The sequence below is a fragment of the Barbus barbus genome, assembly GCF_936440315.1.
Source record: "Barbus barbus genome assembly, chromosome: 12".
NCBI classification, from domain to species: domain Eukaryota; kingdom Metazoa; phylum Chordata; class Actinopteri; order Cypriniformes; family Cyprinidae; genus Barbus; species Barbus barbus.
Genome location: NC_136740.1, coordinates 20,162,699 through 20,189,582, shown reverse-complemented (window position 1 = coordinate 20,189,582; position 26,884 = coordinate 20,162,699). Strand labels below are relative to the sequence as shown.

Here is a 26,884-nt window from a genome sequence, read left to right as displayed (position 1 = left end):
TTGTTGTTATATGTTAAAAATTATTTAAAAAAAATAATAATAATATAAAAAATATATATTTTTAAAGAAATATTTAGTTAATGCTAAAATATATTTTTTTAAATAAATAATTCTTTATTGATTGATTTTGATGGATTTGCACTATACTTTAGTCCTATTTATTTATTATTGTTTTTTTCCCTCCTGTAATTTAGTAATGGGGTGGTTTAGTATTATTATACTGTATTTTATCCCAAATATTAAATGGCTGCTTATTAAATTAATACATGGACATGTTAATATTTTACTTGTAGGTTAGCTTAAGTTAGTTGGCTTAGGTAAGTTTCTTCTAAGAAGAATAATGCATTGAACATCTGACAACAAGAACAACTTATTAATTTATAAATGCATTTAAAAGGTCATATTTCATTTTTATTCATAGTTTAGTCATAGTAGCTGTGTTGAGTCAGAAAATGAAGGTAGCATCAGTATGTTGCCATGAACAGTAATGAAATAACCAGTTTAGTTTTCAATAATACAACTCATCAGAATCAAGTTTTCTGGTACTAAAATGAAAAATATTACTTTAATTTATTCCCTGACTCACCATAGTTTATCCGTCAGATTTAATGTATTCATTTAATGTGCAGTAGTTATATTTAGGTTTCTTGTGTTGAGTTACTTGGACTTGAGCGTGATGGATGGTCATTTTCTTGCAGACACTCATTTTGAGGCTTTGATATTTACTTACAGATGTCACCTTAGAGCTCCCAAAAAGATCGAAAACGATCTTAATCTGTGTAACGAGAATATTGTGAAATGTTGAAATGGCTTCTTAGTAATGTCAGTGACGTCCAAAGCGATTAACATCCTATTATCCGAGCCCTATTAATTGCTTGTTAATATTTTATGCATGTGAGACTGAGAAGGGGATCAACCGCGTGTGTGTGTTTGTGCCCTCCCGTCTGCCTGTGTGTGTAGCTGTCAGCTGACCCTGTCCAGACTTGGACTGAGTGTGCTGCCAGTGGCTGTCGTGACTAGTGTTCGGCCCAGTTTTAGACTCCACTCTCTGTGTCCTTTCCTGTGCGCTGCAGGTTCTGGCCCAGTTGAGAGACACAGACATGATTGTGTCATACGCTGCCAGATAGAGTCCAACAGAGCGTTTATTGTTGCTTGAAGGCATCTGACGCTTATTTCACTTCTAACTCCTCGTCTGTGGGATTCAGTCATAGACTCTATGTCCCGCTTGTCTCCAAGGGTCGTTGCCTCATGTTCATTCTGTATTTATGAATGTGAGCCGTTCCTCTGCGTTACCCCTGAATGACGTTTATCGACACAGAAGGACACTTTCCACTCCTGAAAAATGAGCTCGTGTCCCAGCTGTGATGTCATCCGTTCCAGGCAGACAGCGAGGTGTGTCAGAGTGTCGGCTGATGGATCTGCGGTGGCATCGGGCCAAGTGTAACAGTGAGTCGTGGAGGCGCGTGGAGCTCAGGGACTGAAGAATGATAAATCGGTCCAAAGCGTGAGAGAAGCTTAACCAGACTTGCGGTGCTTCAGCACCTGTCTGCCTGCACAAAACACACTCTTTTGGCTACGGACCGCCCAAATCACCCAGCAGGCTTGCTGAGTGATCATCACAAATGGGCAAAATGTTAAGCACTTGTTCCTTTTATTTTTTATGTATATTTTTATTTTTAAATTAATAAAATTTTCTTTCTTTTTTTTCTTCATTTTGAATGGCTTGTCAATATAAACAATTGACAATTTATTATTGATTGACATGGTTTTTATTATGGGATAAAGATACAAAATATATCAGTAACATAATAGCTGATATTACACTTTTTTTTTTTTTTTTTTTTTTTTTCTTTTGTCTTAGATATTTAATTGTGTAAGCTTTCTATGCTGTTTTCTCCCATTTATTTATTCTAATTTGAATAATCTTTTTAAGTGACTTTTTTTTTATTTTTTATTCAAGGATTAAATTATTATTATTTTTTTTTATTTGTTTGCACTTTTGAATAGTTGAGCAATATAAAAAATTACAACATTTTATTATTCATTGTCAAGAATTATGTATCTATTGGCCGATATTACATATTTATTTATTTGTATTAGGATATATAAAAAGCTAATTTTCCACATTTTTAAGTTTTAAACACTTTTATTGTCATGAATTGTTTGAATTTAAATGTATTACTCTTTAAATGTGTGTTTAATATTTTAAATAAAGATTTTATATTTATAACATTTTAATAAATAAAAAATTATCTAAATTAAAATAATTATTTAATAAGTAATTATTTAATAAGTAAAAATAAATATTAATGTACCACTCAAATCTTTAGCAAAAGTAATTCAAAATATAATTTTTTCACACTTTATAATATTGTGACTTGAATATTTAGTGTTTTATTTTTAATTTTAGACAAAAGTAGTCTAAAATTTTAATATCGGCCATAACGAATGAAAATAATCATCAGCTTATTGGTATCAACCAGAAATTGTGATATTTATTTTGTTGCTTATGGTTTGAGAATATTGTTGTGGTAAATGACAGTAAATTGAGCACTATTCTGTTGGTGTGTGAGTGATTTGAGGCTGAGAGCTGGGACAGCAGCCCACTCCAGACCGGAACACTCACTGCTTGTGGGAAAAAAGCTTCCTGTCTCGCTGGGAGCCGTCTGTCTGACGCGGAGTCATCGTACGCCAAGCTTCCTGTCTTGCTGCGAACCACATCATCTGGCCTCTGGCACTGAAACGTCAGGTGGCATAAGGGCTTTGGGTAGGAACTGCACACACGCTGAACCGGGATCAGCTGTCGTTCGGCAAACCCTGCTGTCTGTCATTATCTGACATGCTGCAGAACTGGACCCAGATCAGTGTAAGAAAGGACGCCCCAGAGGACCTTAAAATTACTTGCACCCCCTCAGAACATACTTAGACTGGAGAGAAAATGACACAGCCAAAAAGAACGGCTCTCAGGCAGCGATCACAGCCGGACACTTATGGATCGGTTCATGGAAAAGGTCACGCCACCTATGTGTTCACTGCTTGGTCTCCGTTGTTTTAAATAAACCCTTGATATTTTGCATAAATCAGTGCAGTGCACATCTGCTTTTTAGTAGCAAATACTCTGCGTTTGTCAAGCTGATCAGATGAACCAAAGTCCTGAGACTGATCCCTATGGTTACTCTCAGAACAGAGGCATATGGCAGAGATGGTCTGATAGGGTTGGGGTCCCTGCTTGGCATCCTGTGTTGGGAGACAGATGGAGGCATGCCGGGGCATGAGGGGAACTGCGGTCCTGACGGAGCAGAGATAAAGACACTAACTACCGCTCAGCTTGTGCAGTCATTGCAGAGCTAAACTTGCTTTTTTACGTTATTTTTGGACTTTTTTTGTTGGCTTTTATCGCTGCAGGCAATCTTCGCATTTCGCCTCCTAGTGGCATTCGCAATGAACTTATTGATCATTGTGCTTATAGAGTGCTGCAGTGATGGCATATTTGTGTGGGCTAACCCAGAAGTTAGCATCACCCTGGTTCCCTTGGTTTTTGGATTGTAGCAGAAAATAAGTTCTGTGACCAACAAAAGTTTTTGTTTCTTACACATTCCTTTCATCATGATAATCTTCACAAATAAACACTTATGAATTTTGAAGCCTAAATACTGTCACCAGAAGTAAAGACCTTTTCACTCAATGGGAAAATTTGTCACGAATGTTTGGCATGATGACAGTTTTGAATCGAAACAATAGATCCCTATGGAGCTATTCACACCAGGCGTGATCATTCACGGTGCGAAAAAGTGTCGATCCACTTTAGATCTCTATTGGAAGATATTACATGGTTTAAAGTGGGTTTTAAGCAAAAAACATTTATAATCGCATACATTTTCAAATGTAGCTTGATGATATTTGTACCTCTATTTATATTTTAAGATGTATTCTTGTAAGCATTATAGATAGTTTGTGTTTCTGGTGTAGAACTAAACTTTATCTTAATTTAATGCTATATATTGTGCAGCAAACGATGTTAAATCCATATATGAGGTACATATCTGAGGAAAAATGCGTTGTTGCTCGGCGCCATCTAGCGTGCAGGCGTGAATTAGCAGAAGGCGATCAATCGCTTTTTCGCATCGTGGCCAGTGTGAAACGGCCTTAAAAAGCTAAATGTAGGCTAAAACTTAACTACATTGCATGACTTTAAAGGGGTCATATGACGTTGCTAAAAATAACATTTTGTGTATTTGGTGTAATGCAATGTTTGTGGTTTAAAGTTAAAAAACACATTATTTTCCACATACTGTACATTATTGTTGCTCCTCTATCCTCTATTACAAAGCTCATCGTTCTGAGAACCGAGGCGTGCTCTGATTGGCCAGATATCTATTGTGTTGTGAATGGCCGAATACCTCAAGCGTGAGACGGAAATGTTACGCCACTCACCGTATTGTGATGGCATTTCCCGGCAAGACGAGACTAAAACAATAAAATCCATTACAGACGAGGCATTTGTTGCATCCAGTGGGGAAATAATTGCTTATTATAATTAGGGGTCAACCGATTATCGACCTGGTCGATTATTGGCACCGATATTAAGCCTTTTTATAATAGTCGGCATCGGTCATTTTCAAAACCGATGTGCCGATAAAATTATTTAATTTTGAAACGCGCTATTTGGCTCTGATGCAGCCTGTCGGAACTCACCACTCTGTGGCCTAGAGCAGTCTCCGCCCACCGCGCATCTGATTTGTTGAGAGTCAGGAGTCCGACCAATCAACGTGGAAGACTAAAGGCGCTCTCACACCGAAAGCACTTGCTAACTGGTGCTGCTTCACGCATCAGTTATCTCTCAAAGGCAGCAGCAGACCTTGCACAAGTTGCAATAAATTACAATCCACTACACTGAAGTTGTAAAAACCTCAATTTTATCTATTTATGGTTTCCGAGATGGGGGAAACGCAGGGGGAATCGCGGAATCCAGTCATATGGAATTTACTGTATAACGCGGAGTCACGGAATTAGTCAAAGTTTGGATGAATTAATCAAAAGTAGGTCAGTACACTTAAGTCGACTCATGATATGGATTATCTGTAAACATTAAGCTGCAAAAAGACTATTTAAATATGAATTATGCATGTTCGGCGTGTCTCTGTATATGTGAAAGGCACAGACGCGCGGTTTTGACACACACACTGAAGTGCGCGACGCTCGCGGTGTTTTCCGCATCTGCCATGTCACTAAATGAGGACATAAATACATGAACATCATCCCCAGAACTGCTCTGAGAGTTACTTCATGAGCATTTGACTGTTTCGTTTGAGTAAAACGATCGTCATATCATAAATAGGCTACAGAGACTTAAGCGGTCCTCATGGCAACCCGTCAAAATAAAAGTTTGGTTTATTTACTAATGCTACTACAATTATTACAACTTTTGTTTAAAAGAACAATCACACAATACGCTATTTCTTACATGTTTTAATTTTAATAGTAAACACATTTGTTTGCCAAAAAATAGAGTTCAACTCTCATTTGATTAAAATATAAATTAAATTAATGTTTTATGCCTTCATTTGCACTGTTCTGTAAATGAAAACTAATGGAAATTACTGTCACATAGGCCAAGATTAGGATGACGGAAATTGGGACATTTCAATAGGCTATTGAACCAAGTGAGCCTATAACAGGCTGTTAGTGTTATAGTTTCATTAAAATAGTTGCGGTCTTCTTTGCAACTTCTACAATGGAGCTATGAAGACAATTAAATTATTTACACGTATTATATACATTGCGCTTTTTAAATTAATCAATTGATGTGCATTAGATGATGAATTGAATAGTCACCTCTTGTAGGTTATGATTTAGTCAACCGAAAATAATTAATGAAGAATTATGAGAGATTATGCTATTACACATACATTTCTAACATGTAAATTATTGAAGCCAAATACTTGCATTTCCCCAAGCTGTTTAGCTGTAGTATTTAGTATTCATAGGCTTAATCATGAAGCATACAGTGGCCACACTTTTAACTCTCTCTTTAAATATTACCCTTATTGTAGATGGATGCATGGGGGAAGACAAGAGTAAGAAGTGCAACCAACACTAGGGAAGGCCGTTTTTGTCAGAGCCCTTGTTATTCTTAATTTTGACATTCATTTTCATTTTTACACCAGACATATATATCGGTTATCGGTCTACTTGGTCTGTAATAATCGGTATCGACATCGGCCCTGAAAAACACATATCGGTCGACCCCTAATTATAATAACTTATACTGTCTTTTTACTCCCCTGCCAGGTTCAGGAAACAGTCCTCTGTAAAATGTGCTGCACACACTCTAATATTTGGGTTGTACTGTTCTGGAACAGTGTTGTAAATACAACTTAACCACTGATTTCTAGTTGTGTCCTCTTTTGGAAGCCCAAACAAAGTAGTTTCGCTTTCACCACGAAACAGCGTCTCCACGACATGGCGCCGGTGGCAGCAACAATACTACAGCGAGAATAAAAATCATGCCCCCTTTCTTTGCGTAAACGTTTGGGCGGTGTTATGAAAATCTCCCACACACCGTGATGTAGACATGTGGGGGCGTGTTTGAATGAGCTGTTTTAGGGGGGCGTTACAGTGGCCGAGAAGTGCAAAACAAATCACAATTCTGAAAACAAAATGACAAATTACAAACGCAAATCTAAAAAACAAAATAATTCAGAAAACACAACAACAAGTCCGAAAACATTATAACAAGTCCGAAAACAAAACAAGTCAGAAAACACAACGACAAATCAGACAAACTGGAAGAGGTAGGTATAGTTTAAGACCGCGCCATTGGTTTGGGAATAGATTACTCACCGCTGACTGGACGAGACATCTGTCAATCAAAGTGTACAGGAAGAACAAGAAGAACAACAGCAGAGTCAATTGAAGCGTCAGCTCCAGTGGCACAGATGGTAGATCGTGTGTCATTGTCTTTTGCCGAACTTTTTCTCCCTTTTCAAATCTCGTATCGCATCGGAAAGGCATTTATTTTCAATTAAAATGAAGGAAATAATCAAAGTTGAAAAAAGTATCAGGTAGGGATAGGGTAGGTGTAGGGAGGGCTTTATTGTCCCAATAAGGTGGCATCCATTTAATAATTTACATTTACATTTAGTCATTTGGCAGATGCTTTTATCCAAAGCGATTGGGGAATACAAAAAGCGATTCATCTTGAAGAGGCAATCAGACAGAGGAAGTGCTCGTAACACCAAGTCTCAGTCATTGTTCAAATAAGTACAAGCTAGTAAGGGAGGGAGAGAAGGATAGAGGGAAAGATTAAGGTGTTTTTTTTTTTAGTTTATTTTTTAATTAAATTTGAATTAAAATTATTATTTACACTCTACAATATACACTATACATTATTATTGCATACTGTTTACTACAATACTGAGGTGCAGATAATTGCCACTATTTGCAACAAGTAGTATACATAGCACAAAATCCTGCTGTTTTAACATAGTGTAAATACGTTAGCTCGTCCAGCTGCTATCGCTATTTGACAGAACTATGTCAAATTTACCGTCACTCCCATAGACACCGTATTAGAAACACCTTCGCATTAGCTTTAACAAGTTTTTTTTTTTTTTTGTATTCTGATTCAAAGGTAATATAATACAGATTGTTGTAAATGTACATGCATGTATATTTTTAGGCAGCAGCTATTTGTACTGTGTAAACCGCGATAGAGGCTATTTAACTAAGTGCAAATACCTATTTACACTGTTAAAATAGCAGGATTTTGTGCTATGTATACTACTTGTTGCAAATAGTGGCAATTATCTGCACCTCAGTATTGTAGTAAACAGTATGCAATAACGTACTGAGTGTAAATTATAATTTTAATTCAAATTATTAAATGGATGCCACCTTATTGGGACAATAAAGCCCTCCCTACACCTACCCTAACCCTACCCGATACTTTTATTTTCAACTTTTTGATTATTTCCTCAATTTTTATTGAAAATAAATGCCTTTCCGATGCGATACGAGATTTGAAAAGGGAGAAAAAAAAAAGTTCGGCAAAAGGCGGGATCGAATCAGGCTCGATCGTGTCAAAAAAGACAATGACACACGATCTACCATCTGTGCCACTGGAGCTGACGCTTCAATTGACTCTGCTGTTGTTCTTCTTGTTCTTCCTGTACACTTTGATTGACAGATGTCTCGTCCAGTCAGCAGTGAGTAATCTATTCCCAAACCAATGGTGCTGTTTTAAACTATACCTACCTCTTCTGGTTTGTCTGATTTGTCGTTGTGTTTTGTTTTCGGACTTGTTATAATGTTTTCGGAATTGTTGTTGTGTTCTCTGAATTGTTATTTTGTTTTTTAGATTTGCATTTGCGTTTGTAATTTATTTTGTTTTCAGAATCGTGATTTGCTTTGCACTTCTGGGCCACCGTAGGACGGTGGACAAGTCTTAACTTTTATAAAGAATATCTCTTTGGTTTTGAGACTTTAGTCTTTGCAACTTCAGGGATCTTATCTATGCACAAACAGCTTGTAACAGTCCAAAGAGAAAGGAAAACTTGAAATCGCATCATATGACCCCTTTAATGTCACCACTATATATCACCAATATAAGCTTCCAACAGCTTTTTCAGTCATTCAGTAAAACACATTTTCCTGCAAGTTTGAATAGTTTGCAAGAGCAAGATATAAACACACAAAAGTGGACTAGTTAGTAGATGAGTATACCGGTTCATTGTGGTGATGTTTAAATTCCCCCACAGCCTCTGTAGTCCCATTTAGCCATTTTGTAGCAATTGCCTTTTTCTAGACAAAGCTAAAAGCTTATAAAAATTATTTGGCCAATACTTTAGAATAAACATATTATGGGTTGCCACAGGCTACAGTGTTAAATAATGTAAAGAATAATTTCTGACTTATTCATTATCATCAATTCTACAGAAATGGGGATGAACTAAAAATAATTGGTAATTCTCACACAATTATCCTATATTAATGTCTATGAAATCTGAGTCCGTCAGAACTTTTCTGTGAGTTTCCATTGGAAATAAGGGACTTCGGGGGGTGTTGTGTCACAAATGTCCATCTGTCAGTAGTGAAGTTTCCAAAACAGTGTACTGGATAATTTCAGGGAAATGAGGTCCTGTTTTGTCACATTTTCTCATAGCCAATCTATTTTCATCAGCTGGAAATGTTGGGGAAAAAACTAATTCAATCTGCAGTGTTTTTTAATGATCAATCATCATGACTATCATTCCAAGTATATTTATATTTAACAATTAATGGAGATTGAGATGTGAGTTAGAAACCCATTAATGCTGTAGTGGGGGTTCGAGTCCTGTAATGTCTCTGTCTTTCTCTAATGCTTCAAAGCTGATCTCTGTTCTGATACAGGACACTGCAGCACTCTGCACCAAGCTCTCTATCTCTCTCACTCTTTCTCTCTGTCTCGCACATTCATTTTCTCTCTCTCTCCCTCCCTCCCTCATGCTGCAGCTTGACTTTGACATCAGCTCTTCTAGAGGACGTTGTAAACACAAACTTTTAGGACTCTAATTATTTACAGCATCTCTAGTTGGCTAAATAACCCTTCACAGGTCTGAAAGAAGGTCACACGTCATTCCAACCAAGCAAAGTCAGACAGAGCTATTGTCAGTGTCAGGAAATTACTAGTTTAAGATAAACCTCAGTATTAATCAATGCAACTATTATACACTACCATTCAAAAAGTAAGATTTCCAAAAAAAATTATATGAACAAAAATGCAATAATATTTTAATTTTAACATTTTGATATGTAATTCATTTGTGTGATGGCAAAGCTGAATTTTTAGCAGCTATAATTCTAGTCTTCAGTGTCACATGATCCTTCAGAGATCAGTCTAATATTTTGATTTGGTGCTGGAGAAACATTTATTATTATTAACATTGAAATCAGTTGTGCTGTTTTGAAAAGAATTGCATTTATTCGGAATAGAAAATAATTTGTAACAATGTAAATGCCTTTACTCTCACGTTTTATGCAATTTAATGCATCTTTGCTAAATAAATGTATTAATTTCTTTAAAAACAAAAACGTGCTAACTTCTGACCCCCACCCACCCACACACATACACACACACAAAGAAATCTAAAATCTACTATACTTTTGTTTCTAAATCTAATGAATATCTTAAATGTACATGTACAAACATTTTACAAATCAGTGGCATCAAAAAGTAAAAGTAGTGATGTTGAATAAATCAAACTTGAGAAACACATCAGCAGATTTACTCAATGTTGGAATGGATGGAGAACCCCTTGAGAACAAGTGTCTGGTTTGAGCTAATGCTAGACTTGACCTCCATGACCTCTGTGGTGTGCACCGCTGCAGAATGCAGTAGAGCAGCAAAGGTCTAGCTGTCTAGACGCTGTGGGCGGAGTCCCAGAGGACTGTCGATTGATTGGCTGAGAGGAGAGATCCTGAAACTGATTAGACGTTCACTTCAAAGGCTCATGTTTTTTTGCGTCTGTGTTTCAGTTTTGCTTGTGTGTGTGTTCCTGTGCTGTCTGAACAATACAGTTTTTGGAGGACGGATTGATTTTGTCTTTTCCACCCACATGGCTCCAAATTTGATTGATTTTATTTGCCTTATCTTCATGTAGCGTCTCATGTCCGTGCTCTAAATAACATATTATGCAGTTGTCAATGTAAAACCTGACCTGATCAATAAAGCCATTAATGTTTTCAGATCACTTTAGTGTGTTATATTAAAGGGTAATCACTTTTCTTTTTGGGTGCAGAAAGGAAGTCATCTCATTCGCTGTTGCTAAGGCAACCAAAATCTCCAGCATATTGCATAAAACAGACTTTAATACATCCCACATTTTGCCTTGTTGGCAGTGTAGGATTGTTAAGCTAAATAAACTGTTCACTTAAGAGAGGTGGGCCGAAATACATAAGAGGTGGGATTAAGTGCAGTCACTCAAATTACTGCTAAGGGCAAACAAGATTGAAAAACATACAGGGATCACAATAGAGTAAAAGAGACTGTCAGGAAAAAGAGGAATGCAGGTGTTGCTGTATTGAAAATCATAGGCTGTCAAAACAACATCCATCCTGACACTGTGCAGACAGGCATGTTGTCATAAATTCATGCTGTTGTATCTATTCTAAACTAGCTGGTGTCTATACAGAAACCAGTTTCTGCGTGTGTGGCGTACAATGTGCGTTTCTTCCTTTACTTGCATTCCTTTCACTTGTCTTCATCTGTTTTTCTCTCTGTCTGTGTATATCTAGTATGTATTTTCAGAAATACTTTTTATAGCCAGACATTTTACCTCTACACCAGAACTGAATAATGTGTGGTTCAATTAAGGTTTTCACATGTGCTTTTTTACCACCAAAGTAGGAGCAATATAGTTCGAAAATACTCTGACTGGCTTTTCTGCACTACTTATTCAATGGCAGAGTAACACTGTCACTGGATCCAGAGCGCAAAACATGCAGTGAACAGTGTAGTATGATTCTCAAATGAATGATTCTGATGAATTGGTCCTTTTTAGTGTATCAAACGCATAGAGTGCAACCACTGTAAACTAAATGCAGATTGAATGATTCTTTTGAATCAGTTCTTTTTAGGGAATCAAAAATATCCAACATAGTCCGACTTCAGAATAAATGACACATTTTAGTAAAACAAAAACATACAGCACAACCAGTTCACAGTAAATTTCCTGGAGTAGTGTTGATTTAACACTGGGGAATTTACTGTGTTAAAGGAATAGTTCAACCACAAATGAAATTTTTGTTATATTTACTCACCCTCATGTTGTTCCAAACCTGTTTCTAACAGGTTTTCAACCTAAAGTTTCTTTATGTTGAACTCCAAAAGAAGATATTTTGAAGAACCAAACAGTTGTTGGTCCCCATTGACTTCCATGTAGGGAAAGAAATACGATGGAAGTCAATGGGGACCATCAACTGTTTGATAACCAGCATTCTTAAAACTAACTTTTTTTATGTTCAACATAAGAAAGAAACGCACACAGTTTTGGAACGACATGAGGGTGAATGAGTAAATTAGCTTGTTCTTTTTAGTGAATCAGAAACACTGCACAACCAGTGTAGTCCAATTCCAGAACAAATAACTCTAATAAATTGGCCCTTTTTAGTGAACCGGAGGCATACAGAGTGCAACTACTGTAGACCGATTGCCAAATGAATACTTTTATAAGTCTGTTCTTTTTTTAGTGAATCATATTGTGAAAATACAGTTTAAAAGTAACAGTGAAACTTAAATCAGGTTGTTCATGAGACAACTTGTTAAAAAGATATACGTTGTAATTTGACAAAAGTATTTTGTAAGGATAAATTAATTAAATGTGCTTAAACAATAAAAATTGTTACAACTTTTACTAGATTTATCTATAATCTATAATGAAAATGACTAAATAATAAAATGTTATCTTTAAGAATGGAATTACTGTTAGGTCATTTAATTCTCACGCAAGAGGCGTTGACTTTGCAACCTAAAATAGGTTGGTGAGTTCTTTCTGATGTGCTTTGTTCTGTCTCCCGTCAACCATATCGAGTCTCAGTTGGGCGGCACTAAAACTTAAACATGACTGGTTCACACACGCGCACACACACACACACACACACACACACACACACACACACACACACACACACACACACACACCATCTATAAACTGACTAACCCAGACAGCTGAGTCATCATTTGTTAACCTGCAGATCCTGGTTGTCAGGTCAGCTTAGGATATGGGCAGGAAAATGGTTAATCTGTCTGATTAACCGCAAGGCATGAATGCGGTGGCCTTTCACTTTGTAAAAGTGGATTTTTTTTTTTTTTCTGGTTGCGTGGACATTGGAGTTTTTCTTTAGCAGAAGGTGTAAAGATAATCTACTAGTAAGATAATAAAGTATTTTATTTTATTTGGTAAAAAAGCGGTGTAATGAGTGGGATAATGTACAGTCAGCTGGTTGTTATTGGCAAGTAAACAAATTTAGACTGATACAAAACCCCACTGTTTCATGCCCGAGTCTTAATCACCCTGTTGGGGTTTCTTTTGAGACCGACTGACAGGCAAGGTAGCAGCTAGTAGTCATTTTTACTAATGATTAATGACATGGGCTGTTAAGATGTTTGAGTCTGGCTGGATGATTCAGTTCAGTGAATAGTTGTTCCTAAGAGCTTCATCATGATTTAACCAGACACCGAGAGTGAGAAAGAGACAGACCCCCTGCTGAGATCACATTACACAGACAGACAGATACAGAGAATATTTTAGCAGGCGTTTATTGCAGTCGTTTTAGTGGTTTTCAGCCTATTCATCAAACTCTGTGTGTGTTAGGACTGGGAGTCTCTACAGGTGGAGGGTTCTGTGTCCTAATGGGATTGTGTCTGGTTCAGTTTGTTATTTTTTTTTTTTTTTTTTTGTTTGTTTGTTTTTTTTTTTGCACTGATATTAAAATTCTGAGCAATACCTACATGAATAAAAAAGTCTATTCGGCATATGTAAGTCAATTTAGTCAGCCTGACAATAACAATGTCAAAAACTGACAATGATTTTCTGTCCATTTATTCAAAATTCCAGGGACATTTTGTTGTCACATGAGCTCATTTTGTTTGAGTTGGCATCTTAAATAAAAATAGTCTGTAAGGGAAAACATTAATTTTTTTCTATAGGAACAGATCAACACCAATGAACCTCTTGCTCATAAAAGAATGGTTCAGTTTATATTTGACTTATTGGCATCTTATTGGTTACCTGTTTTTTTTTTTTTTTTTCTCCGGTATTTGTCAATTATTGTCTATACACATTTGCCATCATCTAACAAGTTTTAAATTTATTTTTAAAAACATAACTTTGTACTGGTAAATATAATCTTTAGCAAGTCTCAAAATAAATTTCATGCTGTACATTATAATATTGTGATTTCTAAATTCACTTGTAGCATTTAAATTCCAGATTTTAAAATAGTATTGAATTTTAATATCTGCAGTTTATTGTTAGCAGTCATGACATGAAAATGATTGACTTCATACTGAATTATAGAATTTAGAAAAGATTAGTTGCCATTTAGGTTTGTAACGTTGATATTTAATTCTTAATAATAATAATAATAATAAGGATTTATATATAAATTCTTTTTATAGAATATAATTTTAACTTTGGTCAGTATATGTCAGGATATTTTAATAGAAGTTGATAATTAAAAATAATTTGATATTTGTTCTTTGTTTACATTCCTAGTCTGAACTTGTTCACTCTTGACTGGGAGAGGAGAACCACTTAGGAAAGGGACTTTTGGAGGAACAAAGAGATAACAATGAAGAAAAGTACATCTAAACATCTGGCAGATGTTCATCTGTTTTATCTGTGATGGCCTTAGTAGTGTCCTGAAACAACCTCGGTTGACTGTGAATGTCTCAGTCTTTGTTTGATTTGGACGGCGTTCTCCTGTTTCACGTGTGTGGAATATTATTTATTGTGTGCTGGATCCGTGCTCTCGCTGTGTGGCTTGCGGCTGGGGTCAGACGAGGTGAGGGCTTGCCGTGTTTCTAAGTAACACAGCCGATGTGTAGCCGGCAGTCTGGGCTCAGCGCGGCGTCCACTGGGATGTCGGAGAGCTTTAAAGGTTGTCTGAGGACACGTACTGCCTCGTCCGTTGCTGTAGTCTTCTCCAAATGAAAATGGAGTTGTTGGTTTTTTTGAGATGCTAAATCAATGATATTAAGCCACAGAAACATTAGCTGTGGCTTGTGATAACTCAGTGCCCAGTAAAGTGTTCTAGTGTGTTATGTAACTGTCATTAAAGGCAGACGCTCCTGCTGGGGATTGTAGACGCTAATGGGCGTCTCTTCACAGGAACTTGATGTTTTGTTGCTGGTAAAGATGTGCCGTAAGATCATAAAATGTTGATGTGTTGAACCCCTGCTGTTTCTTATTTTTGCTTAATGAAACACCCGTGTTGCGTTTGGGTCAGGGTTTTTTTATGTCTGTCTCAGAACTTGCCTGCCAGATCAGACAGCATCTTAGATGACTACAGCTATGGTGGTAACCAGTAGTTTTCATTACTTTAGAGAAAAACAATGGTTCAGGGTTAGTAGTAGAAGGTACTTTGATATTGGTCTTGTTTTATTACAGTTTGAATATTTGGGGTCCGTATGATTGCAAATTGTTTTTTAAAGAAATTAATACTTTTTTTTTTCTTAGCAAGTATGCATTGATTTGATCAAAATTGACAGTAAAGACATTTATAATGATACAAGAGATTTCCAAATGCTATTTCCTTTTTTAGTATTTTAGTAGATTTATTCTTTTGAACTTTCTATTCATCAAAAAATAATGACAATGTATAATTTCCTCAAAAATATAAGCAGGGCAACACTGATAAAAATAACAAAATCAGTATATTGGAATGATTTCTAAAAGGATCATGTAACAGAATTGATAAACAATTAAATCAAATTGTGTATCAAATGGAATTGTTCTCCATTTGAATCGAATCAAATCAACCTTGTGAATCAGTGAATTAATTGATTCGTTGTCAACCCCTAAACAAGATTCCACAAAGTGCCGTTCAAAAGTTTGGGATCAGTAAGATTTGTAATTCTTTAAAGATGAAAAAAATATATATATTATTATTTTCTTTTTTTTTAAGGAAGTTTTTTTATGCTGATCAAGGCTGCATTTATTTGATCAAAATATTATTGCAGAAATATGGCAATATTGCCATTTAAAATATAAGTTTTCTATTTTAATATATTGTTAAATATAATTCATTTCTGTGATGCAAAGCTGAATTTTCAGCATCATACTCCATTATTTAGTGTCACATGATCCTTCAGAAATCATTCTAATATGCTGATTTATCATCAATGTTGGAAACAGTTGTGCTGCTAAATATTTTTGTTGGGACCTGTGACCTTTTTTCAGGATTCTTTGATAGACAAAAAGTTAAAAAGAACAGTTTATTCAAAATAGATTTATTTTGTTACAATATACGCTACTATTCAAAAGTTTGGGGTCAGTAATTGTTTTTCTTTCATTTTCGTAAAGAAATTAATACTTTTATTCAGCAAGGACGTGTTAAATGGATAAAAAGTGATAGTATAGACTTTTATATAAGATTTCTATTTGGAATAAATAGAATGCTGTTCTTTTTAACTTTATTCATCAAAGAATCTAAGAAAAAAGTATTACAGGTTCCAAAAAATATTAAGCACCACAGCTGTTTCAACATTGATAATAAATCAGCATATTAGACTGATTTTTGAAGGATCATGTGACACTGAAGACTGGAGTAATGGCTTAAATTTTATTTTAAAGTAAAAAATATTACAGTTTTTTTTCTGTATATATGATCAAATAAATATAGCCTTGATGAGCATAAACGGCTCCATTAAAAATCTTACCCAAATAGTTTGAACAGCAGTGTAGTGCCTGCTGTAGTAAATCTTTGAGGAAACTATAGTGACCTTTTGTAAACGAATTATGCAAGTGAATTTTTGGTTGTATGTACTTCAGCTACACAACTGATTTTCTCTCTGTCTCTCTCAGTGAGCTTGCGGTCTGAAGAATGAGGTGGGGTGCATTGATTAGCATGCTGCTACGCTGAGAAGAGTTTATCCACCCAGGACGAGTGGCAGCAGCTACACTTTCCCTTCCTGAATCGGCTATCAGACACCTGCTCTGAATCAAGTACCTGTCTGGATCTTTTGCTCGCTCACTCACACTCAGCTATGGCTGGCTGGCTCTGGCTGGGAGGGTAATCGGTGCGCTGGTTGCCCTGGCAACCCCACCCTGATTCCTGCTGAATAGAGCCCTAGTCTGTCACTGAAGACTTTTTAGCCCCCCTCCACATTTCTCCTGAGTTTATTTTGCCCTTTCGTGGAGGTAGAGGGCAGCGGCCGGAGCAGGAGCCATGGACTTATGAGGTGAGAATGGCAGCACGGCGGCTGTTTGGCCCCCAGGAGCCCTCAGGCGATCGGAGCCAATAACGTGGGTCCACAAACACACATACGGCCGAGCGGCAGGAGCAGTATGCAGGAGGCTGACCTACCGGCCACCAATGCTTTCACAGGTGAGCGGCGGATCAGATTTATAACCTCAGTGCTGGAATTAAGCGGGATAATCGGTTGCCGTGAACGTGAGTTTAATGATTCATGCCAGCGGTGAAGATTATGTTCACGAGGAGGGTCATGTTGTGCTTTACAAACTCACGATGGTCTGTGTGTGTGTGTGTGTGCGCGCTAATATTCAAAGCTGTTTTCTCACTCCCCCTCCCCTTCCCAGACTCCTCTGCTCCATTTCTCAGACAGGCTGCATTTCTCTCCCCTGCCTGGAATGGAATGCAGAGAAAGTGCGAGATGGGTGGAGGGCGGTGGAGGCTGGGCTGTGTACTAAACCACAGTTTGACAGTCTTGTGCACTGCAGAACAGGACTTGGAAAAATATGCTGCTTTACTGACATTATATAATGACTCTTCTCGTCTCTTCTCTTCTCGTTTTGTCTCGGATCATCTCTTCTCTTCTCTCGTCTCGTCTCTTCTCTTCTTGTTTCATCTATCTCTTCTCTTCTCTTCTTGTTTCATCTCTGCTCTTCATGTATTGAATTGTCTCCTCTTATTGTTGAGTCTCTTCTCTCCTCATCTCTACTCAAGTATTTTTCTTATCTCTTCTGTCTTTTTTTCTGGTCTTTTTAAAAAAATATCTCCTCATTTCATCTGTTCTCTCGTTTTCATCTTCTCGTCTTTTCTTGCCTTTTTTTGTCTAGTCTTTTCTCATCTTTCTCGTCTCTGTTCTCCTTTTCTCATTCACTTCTTTCTTCTCAGTCTTCTTGAATCTTTTATCTCATTTGGTCTAATCTCTCCTCATCTTGTCTCATCTACTCTCTCCTCTTTTGTCTGGTGTCTTTTTTTATTTTGTCTCCTCATTGCTCATCACGTCTCCTCTCACTTTTTGCTATATTCTTGTCATCTGCTTCTAATCTTATCTTCTACTCTTCGTCTGGTCTTCTCTTTTGTCCAATATCATTTTTCTCCTATCTCTTCATCTTATCTGTTCCCTAGGTTTCCCATTTTCTTGTCTCGTCTACTTCTTGTCTACTTCTGTTCTTTTGCTCTCTAGTTTCTTCTCGTCTTGTCTTCTTGTCATCTTATGTCCTGTCTCTCCTATTCTATCTTGATTATTTCTGTTTTGTGCTGTTCAGTTTGTACAGGTGAATGCTGGGATTGTCTCATTATGTCTCATGCTATATTAAGGTGTAAGTAGGGCAAAGAAGTGCTCATTTGTTTGTCTAAAGATTATAACATTTTTAAAACGACATTGGGCTGCACCACACCTTGTGTGAGATTGCATGGGTGTGCTTTGGCATTGTCTAGCACCTCCTTCTCACACAGATGAGTTGTTTTATAGTGCTGGTGTCATCACTGTCTGGCTTGCATTGCATTTCTGATCCTCTGTTAATGCTGCATAGTGAAGAGTCTTCCTTACAGCTGAATATCCACCGTTATCAGGTCAATGTTGAGTTTCTCTAAAAGCATGCTTGCAGGAACATTTATTTTAAGATCATTTATAAAAGCCAGTGACCTACATATAAAGGATCATCGCCGCCTGAGATCCACAAATCTCTGCAAAGTTTTTGGCCCAGTGAAACTATCCCACAAACTCCTGCAGCTGAGCATTTTCATATCATCAAAGGATGTCCAAGTGTTTTAGTTCTTGATGTTATGAAGTTCTTCCAAATGTTAACATTTATGAAGCAATATCCAGCAGCAGAATCACTGGTTTGATAGTTTTGCATCTGAGAATTGCAGCAAAACTTGACAACTAGCTATTGTTCATCTTTCATTTAAAAAAAAAAATGCTGTTAAAAAAGCAGCTTTTACATTTAGTTAATAGTTATAAGGAGCTATTCTATAGTGATGACAGAATAAAAAAAATTTGCACACACACATTGGGTTTTTATGTTTTATGGGGACATTCCATATATGTAATGGTTTTATGTTGTACAAATTGTATTTTATATCCACTTTCCCTAACTCTACCTCTAAACCTACCTATCATAGAAAACTTGTACAAAAATGTAATTCTGTATTTATAAGCTTGTTTCCTTGTGGTGACCAAAATATTCCCCCATATGACCCCACAAGTAAAAAAATGTACTGATATACTTGTGGAGATATTTGGTCCCCATAACATAGAAAACAACACACACATTGGGGTCAGTGCAGTTTTGTAGGTTTTTGAAAGTCCATTGTTTAAAATAGTAATATTGTACATAACTGTAAACTGTTATATACAGTATTACTGCTAATATAACTAAAAAACAAATGTTTTCTATTTTAATATATTTTAAAATGTCATTTATTCCTGTGGTGGCAAACTGAATTTTCAGCAGCCATTACTTCAGTTTTCAGAGTGTCACATAATCCTTCAGAAATCATTCTAATATGCTGATGCTGGAGTACATTTTTTATGATTCTTTGAAAGTTCAAAAGAACAGTATTTATATGAAATAGATTCTTTGTAGCATGTTGTTACGGTCACTTTTGATCAATTTAATGCATCATTAAAATTAAATTATTCATTTCTTAATAAATTGAAATCATACTGACATCAAACTTTGAACAGGAGTGCAATCCACTTTGCTCAAACATTTTTTTTCTAGTTATACGTTTCCTATCACAAGGGCCAGAACAAGCCAAGGATGGAAATTTGACAAGCTCTCATGCAGCAGATGAGAAAACCAGAGATTGACCCTGATTGTTATTGATTAACCTATTTGTAAATAAGTCATTGTGGTTTTCTGTGTTTGTCCCTAGAGTGCAGATTCCTGTGCACTAACGGCAGATGTCTGAACCTGGGCTCGCAGGTCTGTGATCAGCTCAACCACTGTGGAGACAACAGTGATGAGGAGCACTGCCCTATCTCCACCCAGCATCCTGCATCTGCCATCTTCAGCTGTGAGTCCATCTCTCTAACATTGTTGCTCCAGACTCAGATCTGCCTATGTTCTGGTTCTGATGAAGTCAGCAGGATGTTTTCTTGCTTCTCATTGGTCAGTTCTCATCTGAATTCCTGAGGTGTTTGTATCCAAGCCACCTGCAGGGTGTGAGTGTGAGACGAGTGTTAAGTGGTGTCTCTGCACACTGAAATGCGGCGAGGGACTGTGTTTGTGTGTGTGTGTAAGTGGTTTGTGTGCAACATAAGATGTGGTGATATAGCTAAAATATTTTGATATTTTTCAGCCTTTTCGATAGTATTTGACATTCATGTCTTTGTATGGGTCGATGACATGACACACTCATTATTTGCTCTTTTTCAAAAATAAATTAAATTCAGCAACTTGAATACACTTCTTCTAAAATGAGCATATTTTTTTTTAATTCTAAATAAATTTTTGTTTTAATATTTCTGGGTGGGGGATAAAGCAAAAAATGTAAGGTTGATACAACTGTCTTGGTAGCATAAGATGAAAGCCTAAACATTGGCATTCTCTTTTACTATTAATTCTTTTTTTTTTTTTAAATGTATCAAAATTGTTCATTTGACAATAAATTTTTAGTCTTGGTTGTAAAATGTCATGTGATGGGACTCAATCATATGAAACCAACGTAAATGCAAGTGATACTTTTCTATAAACTTTGCAGGTGTTTTAATCTTGATTTTTAAAAGATTTTTCATTAATTTTTTAATGGTTGCTCTTATGTCATTGACCCATATATTAGCTCTGTAATGATGTGTGACTGTCATGGTGAATATTCAATATTTAGTCCAGCATGAGATGGTGGCAGCCAGTCAGCTTTGATCTACCGTAGGTCTTTTGTGTCTTCAAGTTTGAGGAAACCAGAGCAGACAAAAAAAAGAAAGAAAAGTTCGAAAAGGACGTAGCTCCGTCTGCGTATTTCTGTCCTGGCTATGTTGAAATCAGTCATCTGTTCTTGCCGTGTCATGCTCCCATGTGTTCCCTCTGCTCCGAGGGGTGTCTTTAGTCAGAGCTGTTAGAGCAGTAATGCTCATTTCCCCAGCAGACAAACAGCCGCCATATACTGCTAGAGGGAGAGAGGAATGATGTTGATAGACGTTAGTGAAGGCGAAATATGCTGAGAGCGAGACAGAATCTGAGGAAATGTTTAGAGTCTAATCGAGTTTGCCATCTCTCTGTCTACAGCAGGGCCAGACAGATTGATCATGAATATAGTCTAGACACCCTGCACAAAATATTTCTTTCTCTCGCTCGCTCTCTCTCTCTCTCTCTCTCTCTCTCTCTCTCGCTCTCTCTCTCGCTCTCTCTAGCTCTCTCTCTAGCTCTCTGCCTCCACACATTGAACGGTTGTGGTCAGGACTGTCAGACAGCCTCTGCAGAGAAGGAGGGAGTGAGAGAGGGTGTTTATTGAAGAGTATGATGAAAAGCTTTGCAGGGTTTAAGGGTGTGCGGCAATGATCTTTGTCAGTGGTTTGCATTTATTGGCATCAGGTGTGTGGGAGTCAGTCTGCACAAATATCAGGGTAAAGCTTGTTGTCCGTGAATTTGTCATTTTATTTATTTTGTCTTAAGAAGGTACACTTAGGTTAGAGAAAAAGTTTAAAGACCATTTTTCACAGTCTTTCCTACCATTTAAACGGTTGGATTTTTCAACACCCTTTTTTGAAAACCAATAATAAATAACTATTAACAACAATGGCAGCAGTAGTTGTTAGTGTTAATAATACTATAGTAGTAGTTGTGTTGATTTACACTTTATTTTAAGGTCTCCTTGTTACAGTGTAAATATACATTTAAGCACTGAGTAATATTAAGTCGAGGGAAGTTGTGGCCTAATGGTTAGAGAGTCGGACTCGTAATCCAAAGGTTGCGGGTTCGAGTCTCGGGCCGGCAGGAATTGTAGGTGGGGGGAGTGAATGTCCAGCACTCTCTCCACCCTCAATACCACGACTGAGGTGCCCTTGAGCAAGACACCGAACCCCCAACTGCTCCCCGGGCGCCGCAGCATAAATGGATGCCCACTGCTCCGGGTGTGTGTTCACGGTGTGTGTGTGTTCACTGCTGTGTGTGTGCACGTTGGGTTAAATGCAGAGCACGAATTCCGAGTATGGGTCACCATACTTGGCAGTATGTCACTTCACTTAATTAACTACATGTAATGTAATGTAATGTAATGTAATTATGCATGATTTATTGTTATTATAAAAATAAGTACATGTATCGTCTAACAAGGACACCTTAAAATAAAGTGTTACCGTATTATTAAACAAACAACATTACTGTAAAAAATTATTAACTTATCTGAAGTAAAAATGCTTATTTATAAACATGGTCATGTATATATCTTTGACGTTAAATTGAGTATTTGAACACTTTCCATTTCGTGAAAAACTGTATGATAGTTTTTATTGTTATTTTTGAACCAACATTTTTTTTAACACAATTTGCTCATAAAATTATCAAATTTAGTAATATTAGCTCTTTTTTGCAAATCAGACTTTTTTTCAAGATGCTGGACAATTCAATAATAGCTGTTTTTTTTAATAGTAGGAGTAGGCCTAATTGTTGTATAATAATAGCTGTTTATTATTATTATTAAAACTATAGCAACTGTAATAATTTGCTATAAATCTATATAAATCAACAATTCACTATAATAAATCACTATTATTACTACTACTACTACTACTACTACTATTTGTTATTGTTGTTGTTACTGTTATTAGCCATCATATTATTAAAAGTTTGAAAAAGGGCCAAAACATGCTTACAGAAAGGAAAGGTTTAGTGAATAATAATAATAATAATATGGTTTTCGTTTTGGGTCAAATTTTCTGGTGGATCTGCTAAAGTACTCTGTAATTTTCTTTAAGATGAGAGACCAAGAAATGGGTTTCAGTAGATACAGTGCGAAAGAGATGCTGTGCCAGTTTGTTCAGGTCACAGATCAGTCGTTTTCTGCCTGTATTTGCAGGAATCACTTTAAGAATGATTCTGATTTAACATGACAGATTTCCACACCTTACCTCCACAGAAGAAACCACACTGAGGATCATCTTACCTTACATACACTCTAGCTTTTACTGTGATGAGCGCAGTTACCACAAAACTGATCACGCTTTGCCCTTTCCTGGCATCGAATCCCAGCGCACAACTTGGCTGGCAGAACTTTTCTGTAAAAACCAACAACAAACTTTCTCAGACATAAAACTACAAACGTTTATTCACTCTGCATAAAAGCTCGGAGTATTCTCTGTCCTCTTTGAAGGCGGCACGGTAGCGGCACGCTTTGAAGAGTATGTAAATCAGCCTCTTCAACAGTTTGTGTGTTTGTTAATGGCTCCCCTCTCCAGTGTGTGTGTGTGTGTGTGTGTGTGTATGAGCGCGAAGAGTTTCTCAAGAGCTGCAGACAAGCTGAAGTTGTCAGGCACTGGACGTTCATAGACACCATCCCACTCGCACTAGACCAACACGTCCCACTTTGATGTTTGTCAGTGGACGAGCATCTATAGAGCTCTCTCTCGTACTCACTTTCTCCTCACGTTTCTCCTCTACGGTTTTAAAACAGGTTGATGTGGGTCAGAGGCCACCGAGGTCACGTTTCGAGCCTTGTCTGATGTGAAGAGCTCAACAATCAGTTTGTTTGAGTTTAGGATTTCCATCACTAATCTCCATCATCTCTCATGCTAATCTGGGCCGACCGCAGCGGGCTGCATTTTCATGCTAAGGGGCTCATTACCAAACCGACGTCATGTCTTCTGTATGCAATCTGTGTCGCTTAGAGGGAGGGCAAGTCCCAGATGAAGCGTTTGAACTTCTTGAAGAGAGAGAAAGTGAGAGAGAGGCAAGTGCCTGATGATAGAATTGTTTGGCTTACAGGAATGTCCGACTGTAAAAGAGACTTGAATGAAGTTCGGAGGGTCTTAATCAGGGTTTTAATGACAGATGATAATGACGACGTGAAGACACTTGTTTGGTATTTGATGTCTTGGAGCCGGTTTGAAGAGCGCTTCGCTTTGTTTGCGCTCCCATTGATTCACGTTATTTGACTTTTCGCAATATTCCGGATAAAGGAAAACAATTTATCTCTGAAGATGTTTCTTAGATTTGCACTTTAACGAACCAACAGGCTGAGCACCTGTGCGATAAATTCGTCACACGCTCAATAGAGACTGTTGTGATTTTGTTTTTGATTGTAAATAGCCCCCCCCCCCCCCCCCCCCCCCCAAAGCTTTCCGATGAATACAAATACTGTCAGTCCGAAAAGAGAAATCTCTGATTCCTTCATTCTTTCCTTCCTCTTTTCTTTCCACTGCTCACTCGCTCGCTCTTTCCCCCAGGTCCTTTGATCCACATCCCACACACGTCGCTGCATTAGCCAGGCTGTTTTTCAGGGCGAGGGCCGTGCGGTTCTGTATTCGTTGGCTGTCAACACCATCAGTACTGATGGGTTTCAGACAGTGTCACCTCACGCAGGCTCACAGTGGATTCTGGGATTGTTTATCGTGGCTGAGCTGGAGGTCTATCGGGCACTATTCTTCTACGTTCACTCATTTACTCAGTGCATTCATTCAGTCATTTTGTGCCGCGAACCTCCCAGTATGATGGAATCCCTCGGCCTCTCTCGGTGGCCTTCTTCCCTCCCTCGTTTCTTCATCTGTTACCGAAGTACGTTTGACCCTGTGTGTGAGTGTGTTGAGAGAGTAATGATGCAGCTGGGGCCATTAAAGATTGGGAAACTGACAGCTCTCCTCCTTCGCTTTCATTCGCTCCCCTCAAAGAGCGATAGACAGGGAATGAAAAACAAGAGGTGAAAAAGAGGCAGAGCAATAAATGGAGACGTCTTAAACGGCAAGTTGCTCGGGAATCCAATCCAAAGACCAAAGCAAAAACAATGAGAGACGCAAGAAAGCAAGTGAGGCAAAGAAAGAAAGGAGCTTTTTATTAAGTGAATTGTTTGTGCTTAATGGCCCAATCTGAATTAAGATCTGTATAGGTGAAATTACTGTTTACAAACAAATGCTCTGCAGAAACTCTTCCAGCTTCCGTTTTGTTATTTGCACTTCATTCAAAATTTGAGTTTAAAATATCTAAAAGTGCTGCATATGGGGTTGAAGTATCCAAAGTTTCCAGAAGATTGAAAGGGATTTGGGCTTCTGTTTATATCTATTACATTGGTTGATTGGACAAATTTAGGATTTGACACAGTTTGTTACTTTGCAGGTCTCCTCCAGTTTTATAAGAGCACATATTAAACATTAAAGGTGCCATAGAATGGAAAACTGTGTATTTACCTTGGAAAAATTGAATAATAAGAGTTATGTACATGGAAATTACATACCGTGAGCCTCAAACACTATTGTTTCCTCATGTAAATCTCGTGAATAAAAAAAGACCACTGAAAAATAGGCGAATCAAAACATAGCACCGACTGTGATAACATGATAACAGTCGGGATCATCTAATAGTTACACCCCCAACATTTGCATACAGGTACAACTAAACAAAATTGAATATCGTGAAAAACTGCATTTTGTTTAAAAAAAAGTGAAACTTTCATATTTTACATTCATAACATGTAAAGTAAGACATTTTCAAAAGTTTTAATTGATGATTAGAGCTTACAGCTCATGAAAGTTAAAATCCAGTATCTCAAAATATTAGAATATTTCCTAAGATCAATCAAAAAAAGGATTTGCAAAGCAGAAAAGTTCAAGTTCTTTAAAGTATGTTCATTTATGCACTCAATACTTTGTCAGGGCTCCTTTAGCACAAACTCCAGCATCAGTGAGGAATGGCATGGAAGCGATCAGCCTGTGGCTCTGCTGAGGCACTATTGAGCCTTCAGCTCGTCTGTATTGTTGGATCGACTGTTTCTCATCTTTCTCTTGAAAATATCCCATAGATTCCATATGGGGTTCAGGTCAGGCATGTTGGCTGGCCAATCAAGCACAGTAATATCATGGTCAGCAAACCACTTGGAAGTGGTTTTGGCACTGTGGGCAGGTGCTAAAGTCCTGCTGGAAAAGCAAATCAGCATCTCCATAAAGCTTGTCAGCAAATGGAAGCATAAAGTGCTCCAAAATCTCCTGGTAGATGCTTCTGACGTTGTCTCTGTTTCAGAAGTGGCTTGGTAGCCCTTTTCCTGAAGACATCTGAGCTTGGTGACTCTTGATGCACTGACTCCAGCTTCAATCCACTCCTTGTGAAACTCTCCCAAGTGTTTGAATCCGCTTTGCTTGACAGTATTCTCAAGCTTGCGATCATCCCTGTTGCTTGTGCACCTTTTCCTACCCAGTTTCTTCCTTCCAGTCAACTTTGCATTTAATATGCTTTGATACAGCACTCTGTAAACAGCTACTCCTTTCAGTAATGACCTTCTGTGACTTACCCTCTTTGTGGAGGGTGTAAATGATTGTCTTCTGGATCATTGCCAAGTCAGCAGTCTTCCCCATTATTGTGGTTTCAAAGAACAAGAGAGACCCTGAATTTATACTGTAGAGATGGTCGTTTAATGAAACTCCAATATAAATATTCTAATATATTGAGATACTGGATTTTGACTTTCATGAGCTGTAAGCTCTAATCATCAAAATTAAAACAAATAAAACTTTTGAAATGTCTTGTTATGAATGTAAAATATATATGAAAGTTTCACTTTTTGAAATGTTACAAAAAAATGAAGTTTTTCACGATATTCCAATTTTTTGACATGTACCTGTATACCCGCCCATGTTCTAGGCCAGCCGCCAGCCGAACCATCAGAAGTTCTGCAGGTATTGTGAAGAAACGAGAGGACAACAGCGAAAATGGCAGATCATGGAAATAAATGTTATGTTCCAGGGTGTGCAGGGGATGTGATGCACAGGGATGGGTTGACGTCTGTATTC

The 26,884-nt window shown here is 37.4% G+C and overlaps 1 protein-coding gene across 1 annotated transcript in view; it reads left to right on the top strand.

The window, feature by feature from the left end:
* LOC306878153 (low-density lipoprotein receptor class A domain-containing protein 4-like) overlaps nt 1-26,884 on the top strand; it is a 57,293-nt gene that overhangs the window by 586 nt on the left and 29,823 nt on the right. The window contains exons 2-3 of the mRNA XM_079430310.1: nt 16,566-17,088; nt 19,831-19,971. Coding sequence (XP_079286436.1) covers nt 17,049-17,088; nt 19,831-19,971 — 181 coding nt within the window. The 5' untranslated portion in view covers nt 16,566-17,048. The remainder of the gene's footprint in view (nt 1-16,565; nt 17,089-19,830; nt 19,972-26,884) is intronic.